At 42.4% G+C, this 12,488-nt stretch overlaps 1 protein-coding gene across 1 annotated transcript in view; it reads right to left on the reverse strand.

The window, feature by feature from the left end:
- LOC148040346 (dynein-1-beta heavy chain, flagellar inner arm I1 complex-like) overlaps positions 1-12,488 on the reverse strand; it is a 288,628-nt gene that overhangs the window by 136,221 nt on the left and 139,919 nt on the right. The window contains exons 13-14 of the mRNA XM_087698625.1: positions 11,658-11,999; positions 9,690-9,854 (exon numbers count right to left, since the gene is read on the reverse strand). Coding sequence (XP_087554751.1) covers positions 9,690-9,854; positions 11,658-11,999 — 507 coding nt within the window. The remainder of the gene's footprint in view (positions 1-9,689; positions 9,855-11,657; positions 12,000-12,488) is intronic.

The raw sequence follows: 12,488 nt of genomic DNA on the forward strand, positions 1-12,488 counted from the left end.
GCAAACATCCTTCATCAGGTACATCTACATTTTCTGTTTCATTTCAGCATGTAAGAAACTCTTCTCAAATCCCTCCCATTCCAGCCTCTTCTAGCCCACATCTTGATTTCCTCTCTTCCTCATTCCAAAATCCTAGATTGCACTCCACATCCGCATCCTCCACACTGCGAGTCGGAAGCTCCATTGCCAATCCTAGTGCATTCTCATTCTCTGTTCCATATTCACACTTTTCTACCACTTCACATCGCGCTGCATTGTTACCGGGAATGCCACCCTTTAACACTACCTCCACTTACCCTCAAGCCACTTTGCACCATGGGGCTTCGTTATAGGGCATGCCACCCTTTTTAACACAATTCCCTCCACCTTTCCACAAGTGAGCACATCATTTCCCATTGGGACGACTGTGATGGACATCCTCCTCACTATCCCCAGTCACGCACATCCTTTGACCTCCCAAGCGTAGGGATTTCCATCCTTTGCTTATGGTGTGCCATCACACCTTCCATGGGTCACTCCTACGCAAGGATTCCCATCCTTTGCTACATGTGTCCCTATCCCTCCTCCATGGGCTCCTTATGCGGTTACCATGTCCACATTCGGATCCACTATGTACACTTCTCGCATTCATGGTAGGCACTCTAGGACCCAGTCCCAAGTGTTGCAATAGCCAAGAATGCATTCACGGATAAGAGTCGTTGTAATAGGTCGAATTTCACCACTTAGTTGAGCTTTATGCAACAAGTGCTTGAATCTCAAGGAGTTTGGAACCTTGTCATTGGTCTTGAGCCTACGCCAGGGATCCTCGATTAGCTCACCCTAATCACATCCATCAATGGAGAGCTCGCAATGCCACAGCCAATGTTGGGTCAATATTGGGGTTAATTCTTGAGTTCCACTCTTTGGTTATAGTGTTTTCCCCTTGCATTTGAGCATTGGAGTCATCTGATTGACTGCTATATGGCATGAGATCACACTCCATGTATCAATCTCGACTTTGAGCTTTTGAAGTTTTCCATGAAGAAAGGGGATGATCTAAATGTCAAGTTGGCCAAATACTGGTAGTTACACTCCTAGAGTTTGCCAATTCTAGCTCCCTGAAATGTTAGACAATGGTCACATTTTCCTTGAACAATTTACCCGACAAATACTTCCAAGTTATCTAGCACCTTATCTCACTACCTAGATAGCCAACCTATGAGTTTGAGTGCCATGTCTTACATTATACAATGATGCATGATAAAGTCTACAAGAAATCCTCTACACATACTTATTCAAAGAGGGGACTAATTGCATCATCCTCACAAGGTAAAATCAGCAGTGGCAAGAACCCACAAGATGCAAAGGAAACTCAGAACAAGGGTGACACCCCTTCCTCCGATGAAACCAAAGAAAAAAAATCCATCCGGCAAAAACTCCCTAAGAAAAATAGGTTTTGCACACACTAATAGAGATCAGGCCATGTGGACGAGGATTGTTGTACCAAGGCCTAGGGTCTTCCTCCAAAGAAACCTCAACAGACCACTGCGACTACCTCCACTCTAGTTGGCCAGTCCTGTTGCTATTCCATCTACTCCTTCGACCCAAGAAGCAGCAGCCGCTTGGTGAACATGTGGCACACGGACAAGCTCAACAGCCATCCTTCTTTACTGTTAAGGGATTGACTGATTGGTTTGGGAGTACCGATCCCATTGCAGTTTATGCATCCACTTCACATTCAACTCCATATAGGACTACCTCACCACCTCCTCAGGCATTTCATTGGCACAAACGTCTAGTGGGCATATGCGATGGTGACCACATCCTTAGATTAGCTCCATCTTTGCACTCTTAGGTCTTAAGTCTATTGAGTTAGACCCATAGGATTTTTTTCTTAAATCTTAATTCTTACTACCATTGCATTTACTCACACTCACACACACACATTTGTATCATTGCATTGTTCATTTAGTTAGCTTTTTGCTTCAGTTTTGTTTTGTCTTTTGGGGCATCTCACTATTGACCTTTGTACTTGCAGATCTTCATCTCTTTTGCAAGGTTTTGTTTTCAATGTAGGACTAACATGCAGGTTTGCACCAGTCCTACTTGTGTTGGAGACTTGGGATGCAAGCCATTCCATTCATGGTTTCATCATCATAGGAGTTTTGGTCTTCTACTGGCATCAAGGCTTCCCCTCCCAAGGCAGATCATTTAGCATTTCTCTTGATGCTATCATGGCAACAACTTCTATCTTGTTCTTCTAGTTGGGATGCTTCCTCACTTAATGGTTCTCCGCACCACATGAAGATTGACATCTAGCTTCTCTTCCTCCTTTAACATCGACATCCAAGGTTGAGAGGGGGTTGCTACCCTTCTTGGTATTCTATAAGTTTTGGCAATTGTCTTTGATATTGGCCTTGCCCCCCTTTGTTGCACCTCATCCTTTTGAATTGCATGATTTCATCATCTTTGTAAAGGGCACTTGGGTAAGTGAACAATTTTCCTAAACAAGGAACATTGTCCAAGTGGCATCTTTACTTCATGAGCATTTCACAACATGTAGCATACTCACTGTGCAGAGCACCACTACATAGATCCTAAGTTATTTCCACTAGCGGTTTGTACACCACACCACCCTTACTTCATTGCCCTTCCGTCGTCATCGATACTCTCGAGTGGATGGATAGCTTGTCTGTTTTGCGATGGGTTGGATCTAACCATCCCTTCTTATTCCTATATGCTACAGTCACTTACTCAACCGCAAACAATCTCTCAAAACCTTTCAAAAAGAAAAGAAAAGGTTCATTGTGGTTCCATTTTCCTTTGCAAGACTTGGTAGGCCTCTGGGCAACCAATGAGCAACCTTTGTCCAATGCCCTGTCCTCTCTAGGGTGACTACTTGGACTTCCTTGGTAAGAAGACCATCACCTTAGTAGTATTGGTAGACCACTAAGCAACGATCATGCACCCTTTGTCCGATGCCTTGGATGATTTGGGGTGGGATGCCTTGGGCAAAACTGGGTTGGCCTTCCTTTCCAGCCCTATTTTGGGCCTGAGAGCAGGTGTTGAGCTAAAAAATGCGTTACATGCTGACTAGCCTCTTAAATAGCCCCAAAACATGCTTATTTAATGACAAACCCTAAAAAGGGACATAGTTCGAGAGAGTTTCCGTAAAATCCTAATTTTGGAGGGTCCATCCACATCCATGAATAGATAAGCTGCCCCTATTCAATCCTCATCTCTTTAGTGCAGGTTTCTCACCCTTGTGTGCAAATTTTGGCCATCAGTCTCCCATCACATAGTGGTCCAACCTTCATGACTATTGCCATCACTCCATCTAACCCTCTACTTGATTGCCAACTTCTTCCATGCTGCCACCTATTGCCTAGTAGCCCTCCCTTGATGTGTTTGGACCTCCAATGCCATCACCAGCTGTTAAACACTCTGTTGTTGATTGCATTTGCCTTTCAGCTGCCCACAGGCGATAGGTGTATTGAGCTAAGAAATATACTACATGCTGATTAGTCTCTTAAAGCCCTAAGATATGCTTATTTAATGAAAAATGCAAAAATGGTGCATGGTTCGAGAGAGTTTTTATGAAACACTAATTTGGGAGGGTCCATCCATATCTATAAATAGACAATCTGCCCCATTTAGTATTTATCCTTTTGTGCATGTTTCTCACTCTACCGTACAAATTTTAGCCATCAGCCACCTACCATTTGCTGCCAACCATTACAAACTTCAGCCTGCCACTATCTAGCCCTAGGCGGCCTGTTTCCAACCATCGCCCTGCTGTTTGGAGGTCTCCATTTATTGTGTCATCATAGCAGCTGGTCAGCCCGCATTTTCAAGATGCTGTGCCATGCGACAGGTATCTCTCCCATCAGGCAACTATTGCGGTGCTTGTGTTTTTTCCTGTCTAGTAGGCCTCCTACATCAGCAAACACCTTTACTATTGTTTCTAACAATTCCCTACCTTGGATGATCAGTTTTCAGCCTCCTCTAGTGGTACATTGTTATGTTTACCAAATTTCAGCCTCCAACTACTGTGTCTTGGTGACCATCCTAGTGCCCTTCATTATTCAACACTCTCTCATCTCCGACAAGTGGTTACATTACTTGGGATCCGTCTCTAGTGGACGTCACTCTCTAACGCTATTGCTTTGCCCTTCAGACTCTATACACTCTTCATTCATTTATAGTTTTCATGCACTTCAAAGTTGTGTTCTTTCTCTCTCCTTCTCCTTCTATTTGTTTCTATGTTTGAGTTTTGAGTTTTGCTTTTAGAGTTTGAGTTTTGCACATCTGTGTCTGTATCATTGTGTTTATGTTGTGGTCATACACTATGTTTCATCAAAGCAAACCCTCGTAGCTACTCCACAGTTTTCTTCACATGGTACCGGAGCCAATGTTCTTGTAAAGAGTATCCTCCTACGGATATTGTGGAGGCTTGGTTTTGTGCGGGGCACACCAACGACTCGTAACCAAATCACAATGTCTCACACACCTTCTCAGGACCCCAAGATGTCTTATCATGCTTCTCCATCACTGGAGGCCTTGAGGAGGCATTATGGACTTAGCAAGGAAGACGACACCCCACCTTCACCTTCACCTTCCTTGGTTTCTCCTGTTCCAGATTTCAATTTCATGTCAAAGGAGGAGTTTCAAGAGTACTTGTGCAACATGTACGGTCAAACTTACACCCCTCCTATTGGCTTTGCTACTCCATCCAAACGAGTTAGTGAGACTGGCCATCTCTCCAATCATGGAGGACATACGACATTTAGAATGAGTGACAACCCATCTTCTTCATCTGAGTTAGGCCCAGTGTCAAGTTCGTACAAACCCTTTGAGTTGTATGAATCAAAACCCTCTCCCATTTCCCTTTTTGGTGTGCAAGATCTGGATGATTTTTTGTATGTAAACTTCAATAGAGGGGGCTCTCAAAGTAGACATTCTTCATTAGGTATATCTACATCTTCTCTTTCATTTGAGCATGTAAGCTACTCTTCTTAAATCCCTCCCATTTGACCCTCGTCCAGTGCATACCTCGATTTCCTCTCTTCTTCATTCCAAAAACTTGGATTATACTCCACATCCGCATCCCCCGCACTGGGAGTTGGAACCTCTGTTTCCGCTCCTAGCACATTCACATTCTCCATTCCACACTCATACTTTTCTACCACTTCACATTATGGTGCATTGTTATAGGGAATGCCATCCTTTAACACTATACCATCCACTTTCCCTCAAGCCACTTTGCACCATGCAACTTCGTTTACAGGTCATACCACCCTTAAACATAGTTCCCTTAACCTTTCCACAAGTGAGCACATCATTTCCCATCAGGACGGCTATATCGGGCATCCCCCCTCACTACCCCTAGTCACACATGCCCTTTGACCTCTCAAACGTAGGAATTTTCATCCTTTGCTTATGGTGCATCATCACACTTTTCATGGGCCACTCCTACGTAGGGATTCCCATCCATTGCTCCCCATCTTCTGCTCCATGTGTCCCTATCCATCTGCCATGGGCTTCTCGTGTGGTTACCATGCCCATACCTAGTCTCTCCATGCTCACATTCGAATCCACTATGCACACTTCTTGCATACATGGTAGGCACTCTGGAACTCGCTCCCAAGTGTACTTCATTCCCCCACCCTATCCATCTTATCTGAGCACTACCACTCCTATTGCAACAACTAAGAATGCCTTCATGGATAAGACTCCTTTTAATGGGTCGAATTTCACCACTTGGTCAAACTTCATGCAATAAGTGCTTGAATCCCAGGGACTTTGGGACCTTGTCGTTTGTCTAGAGCCTATGTTGGATCCTTGATTAGCTCACATTGATCACATTGGTCAACGGAGATCTCGCAATGCCGCAGCCAATGTTGAGTTAATGTAGGGGTTTCTTCTTGAGCTCCACTCTCAATTACAGCATTTTCCCCTTGCATTTGAGTATTGAAGTCATCTCATTGACCACTATGTGGCAAGAGATCGCACTCAACATATCGATCTTGATTTTGCACTTCACAAGGTCTCTATTAAGAAAGGGGATGATCTGAAAGTTAAACTAGCTGAATATAGGTACTTAGTTGCGAAGTTCACTACTCACTCTCCGAAGTTAAACGACGATCAGGTTACGTTCTTCCTAAATAGGTTTCTCGAAAAATACTTTTATTTTATCTAGCAAATTATCTCACTACCTAGATTGCCAACCTTGTATGAGTTTGAGTGTCACTTCTTGCGTTACACAATGCTGCACAATCAAGTCTATGAGAAAGTCCCCACACAACCTTACTCAAAGCAGAGGGGGTTGGTTGCCTCTTCTTTGGGAGGAAAAACCACCAATGGTAAGAACTTGCAAGATACAAAGGCAAGCCCATTAAAGGGTAACACCTCTTCTTGAGATTAAACCAAAAACACCAAACCCATTTGAGAACAACTTGCTAACAAAAATCGGTTTTGCACACACTACCAAAGATCGGGCCTTGTGGACAAGGAGTGTCATACCACAGCCTAGGGTCTTCCTTCTAAGAAACCTTAGTAGACTGCTGCAACAACTACCACTTCGGCTGGCCAATCCAATGGGGCTATGGCTCCAGCTACTTCCCCATTTGCTTCTTCAGCTCCAACAGTTGATGAACATGTGGCACACACAGAACCTTAGCAGAAGACATTCTCTTTCACTATCCCCGAGGGATTGGCTAATTGGTCTATGAGTTCTAGTACGATTACACTTAATGCATCCACTTCACATTCACCTCCATCTAGGACTACATCTCCACCTCATCAGGCATTTCATTAGCAAAGCCCTGCAAGTGGGCATACATGATGGTAGTCACATCCTTAGATTCGCTCCATCTTCATACTCTAAGGTCTCTAGGCTATTGGGTCGGGCCCATAGGATTTTTCTTTTCATTCTTTAAGTCTTCCACTGCATTTACTCACATAGATATACACATTTGTATCATTGCATTGTCCATTCAATTATCTTTTCATTGAGTTTTACTCTTCTAATAGCATTGAGACTTTCCCTCTAGATGCAGATCATGCAATATCTCTCTTGATGCTATCATGGTCGTGACTTCTATCTTGTTCTTCTACTTGGGATGCTTCCTCACATCATCGTTCTCGGCACCACATCAAGAGTGACATCCAACTCCTCTTCCTCCTTCGGCATCGACATCCAAGGTTGAGAGGGGGTTGCTATCCTTCTTGGTATTCTACAGGTTTTGGCACTTGTCTTCGACATCGGCCTTTCCCCCCTTCTTGTACCTTCTCCTTTTACATTGCATGATTTCATTATCTTTGTAAAGGGCACTTGGGCAAGCAAACAATTTCCCCACGAGGGACACTATCCACGTACCACCTACTGCATAAGCATTTCATAGCATGTAGCATGCTCATTGTGCAAAGCACCACTAGACAAATCCCAAGTTGTATCCATCAACGGTTTGTACACCACACCACCATTACTTCATCACCCTTCATCATCAATACCCTTAAGTGGATGCGTAGCTTGTCTGTTTTTTGATGGGTTGGACCTAACCATCCCTTCTCATTCTCTCATATGGTAGAATTACTTAGTTGATGGCAAACCATCTCGCCAAACACTTTGCAATTTAAAAGAAAAGTGCATTGTGGTTTCATTTTTCTTTGTGGAACTTTGTAGGCCACTATAGGCAGCCAACGAGCACCCTTTGTTCAATGCCCTATCCTCTCTGGGGTGACTACTTGCACTCCCTTGGTAAGATAACCATCACTCTGTAGTCTTGGCAAGCCACTAGGTAGCCACTGTGCACCCTTTGTCCGATGCCCTGGCTACTTTGGGGTGGGACGCCTTGGGCGGTTGGCCTTCCATTCTAGCCTTGTTTTGGGCTTGAGAGGGGGTGTTGAGCTAAGAAATGCATTGCACACTGATTAGTCTCTTAAACAGCCCCAAAACATGCTTATTTTATAAAAAATGCAAAAATGGTGCATGGTTTGAGAGAGTTTCTATGAAACCCTAATTTAGGAGGATCCATCCATATCTATAAATAGATAGGCTGCCCCCATTCAGTATTTATCCTTTTGTGCAGATCTCTCAGTTTACCATGCTGCAGATTTCAGCCATTAGCCACCTATCATCTGCTGTCTAGCCATTACCGACTACAGCCCATCACTATCCAGCCCTAGGTAGCATGTTTTCATCCATTGCCTTGGTGTTGGAGGTCTCCATTTGTTGTGTCATCATAGCACCTGATCAACCTGCATTGTTAGCATCTAGTGCCAAATGATAGGTTGCTACCATCTCTCCCACCACGGGACTACTGTCATACTTGCATTTTTGCTGTCCAGTAGGCCACCTACATCAGCAAACACCTCTCTTGTTGTTGCCTAATAGTTCTCTACCTTAGGTGATCAGCTTTCAGCTTTCTCTAGTGATACACTGCTGTGTTTACTAGATTTCAGCCTCTGACTGCTGTGTTTTGGTCACCAGCTTGTTGCCCTTCATTATTTAGCACTCTCATCTCTGATTGATGGTTACAATACCTCCGATCCATCTCCGATGGACGTCAATCTCCAACACTACTGCTCTGTCCTTGGGCACTCTGTATACTCTTTATTCATGTATAGTTTTCATTATGTTCTTTCTCTTTCCTTTTGTGTGTTTGTTTCTCTATTTGAGTTTTTGAGTTTTTCTCTTAGGGTTTGAGTTTTGTACATCTGTGTCTATATCGTTGTGTTTCTGTCATGGTCGTAGACTTTGTGTTTCCTCAGTGCAAACCCTAGCAACTACTCAAGAGTTTCCTTCACAAGTTGTACATAATCAGGCAGCTGCTCCACTGCTGCATTTGTAGCTTTTTGTTGCCGCCTGCCTTCTCCATCTTCATCTCTGCTATCGCCAACTTTTCCAGCCTCCATTGGGATCTATGTTTGAGAGTTTCCTCACTCCAACATTCCGATTGGTGGCTACAATACTTGGAATCCATCTTTGATGAACGTCACTCTGTGACACTACTACTCTCCCCTTGGGCACTCTATACATTGTTTCATTTATTTACAGTATTTATTCACTTCAGAGTTTTTCTCTCTCTCTCTTCTTCTATTTGTGATTTGTTTATGTACTTGAGTTTTGAGTTTTGCTTTTTAGGGTTTGAGTTGGATCATTGTTCATTTAGTATGTGAGCTGTTCGATCTGTGCATATGAGCAATTCCAACATGGCTCTTGACCACTTTTTCAGCTAATATTTTAAGGGGAGGTGCTCCCCCTTGTGGCTTTCGTATGTGTGTTTCCTCTTCAAAAAATAAGGTAAATACAATAATCACATGTATGAAAATACACAATTTTGGGTGAAACCATTGTCCATAATCTCATTAATGTACACGGATAAACGACTTCATTACAAATTCTATTCAAAACAAATCAAAAACAATGGTGAAACACATTTATTAGAATACGTCATCAGTTTTGACAAGTAAATATAGAGCTACGTATAGGATGAAAAGACAAAGCACATCTTATGAGGTGCACTAGATACTCCCATTCTCTAGGGTGAGATTATAATTCATTCATATTCTTGTCCTTGTAAATGGAAATGCATGTTAAGTTACATGGAAAGGGAACACGGAAAGGCATGTCAAGATACATGAAAAGAGAACACATATTGAAGTCTAGGGAACATGATATAGAGAACAGTAAAGTTAATTGCTGCTACCTGGATTGATGGCACAAGTTTTACACTGCTTGATGACTTTTCAAGCATTGTGATTGTACTGAACATTGGAGAAGCGGCCTTTAAGTCAGAATTCACTGCATTTGACAGCTCTTGTAGAGATCTTGTAACCATGGAACGGAGTGAATTCTCCATTAGAGTTTCCACCTATAAAGAATTGAGGAACTTAAAGTTAGCAAAATCTGATTGTTTTGACCTTTTTTGCTTTAATAAATAAAATACTCTGAAGTGAGACAGCCTCTGATTTCAGAAACACTGTTTTAAATTGTAATTCCATATATGCAAGGATAATAGATGAATTATCGGTACTGTTAAGCTGTCGCCCAAGGTACTCTTTGACAATTTTTGTAAGAAATGACCATCACTACTTTGTCACGAGAGGATCTATTAGTAGAATCATTATTTTCTCTGGAAAAACAAGAGAGAAATCTCCAGCTTTTGTGAGAAATGGCCAAGAAAATGTTAAAGCCATCATTTACAAATGGTTCAAGGGTATATACGGTCAGAGAAACCTCAGCGACACTCCATAGGATCTGATGAGATATCCTATATCCTGTTCAAGTGATCAAGGTGCATTTTTTATAGATGACATCAACCCATATCCAGCACACAATGTCAACTGGCAGAAAGTGTGATGATCAACAATTGCATGACAACAAATTGTCCAAAGCAGTAAGGTAGCCAATGAGCTTATCACTGCAAAGAAGAAGTGGATGGTTTTAGAGTTTGGGACATGAGATGTGTGATCCGATCATTCCAAGAAAAAAGTTCTGTGTAGGCACACAAATGAGGTATATCCTTGCAGGTGCTGGCACATCCAGTGTCTATCAACCAAGCCACCATGCTCCATGTGACAATGCAGGGATCAATCAGAGATGTTGTGGCTATGTCAACGCTGAAGGGTGGAAAGTGCACAAAAATATCAAAGAGAGAGTTTCGGCAGACCAGATTGTGTGACAGAGTAGAAGAAAGAGGTTCGTGGATGTTGTGCTAGGGCCCAGAGGCACCTTCTTCACAATGAGCATAGTGGATGATGCTATTGACAGGATGAAATTAGGGAAATTTTCCAGATCATGATTGTTTAGTGAGTAAGTATTTTTCCAATGCCAAAGATATATTGGCACACATGCTCCATAGTATCATGTGTGAGGGTTTGCCATCGAACTGATTACAGACACTAATGTGCCTATCCTAAAGATAGATGATCCCATGGTCTGAGTACTTACCACACTATCGTTGCTGCCCATAAATCAGCCAAGTACATATGTCCATTATCAAGTATGAGCTCAGTACATGGGTGGAGGAGCATGGTCTGAGAGCTCCAGGGCAGGCAACTTTTCATAGAGGTTACTTGACACTTGATCACATCCTTACACTCAGAGCTACTGTAGAGGAGGGCAGAACGCATGGTCGTGCACACTGTAATATTGTTCCATAGGCTTGTGTCTAATGAGCTCATTTGAGGGACCAAGGGATCATCACTCTCTATAAGTCAATTATGGGCGAAACTACAAAATATGAAAAGGAGACTCAAAGAGAGTGCACTCTGCAATTGGGAAGAAGCAGGCTTCCAACTGTTCTCTATGCCTCACTATCTCCTTTCGAGTACTGTCTAGATGCCCCATCATTGAGAGCACAGAGAATTCAGCTGGTTCATTGAGCTGAAACAATGAGACTTGAACTCTAAAGGGCACGGTTCACACCCACACAACAGATACTAATCCAGGACATCAAAGGTACCTGATCAAAGCACTGGACATTCCTTTCCCACCAGTGAGACCTTTCAAGGACATTAACACCTTGTATTCTTACTTTTTCTTTGTTTCATAAGCACATGCACATATTTACTCAATAAAAAGACTAACACAAAAATGTTTAAAAGAGGGTTTTGAGTGAGAGTTAACCTTCCAAGGAAAAGTTTAAAAGTAAGAACCATGATAATACTTAGACCTTTTTCTTGAAATCTTCCCACTTGCTTCGCACTTCACTTGTTTCACCAGCACACTTGAGAAATGCAGCAGAGATGGTTTCCTTTATGTCATTGTGGAAGTTTTGCAATTGTGTTCGCATGTTGGCACGATGTTCTTCTTGTTTTGATTCAAACTCTCCCATGTCATAAATCTTTTTCTTGTCAAGACTCACAAGCCAAGAGCTGCTGATTGCACTGCATATCAAGTTAATCTTCTTTTTGGCTGCTCTGATTTGCATGACAGTTTCCTCCAGTACATGACATTTGATACAAACATCTTGAAGAAACTGTTCTAGATCCTTTGGAGGACTCATCCATGTCAGCTGCACAGTATGAGACCTTAAAAGTTTAATTTTCTGAAGAGAACAAAAGGGAATAAGCTTCACATTACACTCTTCTGTTTACTGGCAAAAGCAAAGGATATTTAGAAGAAAGAAACTTGTTGAATAAACCACCTATATAGTATTTCTTATAAAGAAGACATACCCATCCTATCATCTGCTCATGGTAGAAATTGATAAAGGAAGACCCTAATAATGTATCAGCAAAAAGAAGCATTGCTTTTGCTTCCTAGCAATGCCTTAAAACCTGAAATTGTTGACTATGTACAATTCCAATTATTGTATTTGGGAATTGAGCTTCTATTAAAATGGACAATGTGGATAGAGATCATTCACACTTTCTGTGAGAGTTGGGAGAGGATGCAAGGCAGCTCTAACAGGATGAGGAAGGGAAGAGAGGATTTCCTGCAGACATGGGACTCCGGCACTTTCTTCCATACCAACCCTCATATGGATTGGCATTACAGCCCA

Source organism: Lygodium microphyllum, chromosome 2 (genome assembly GCF_053477565.2).
Source record: "Lygodium microphyllum isolate KBCC chromosome 2, Lygodium_microphyllum_v1.1.10, whole genome shotgun sequence".
In the NCBI taxonomy this organism is placed as follows: domain Eukaryota; kingdom Viridiplantae; phylum Streptophyta; class Polypodiopsida; order Schizaeales; family Lygodiaceae; genus Lygodium; species Lygodium microphyllum.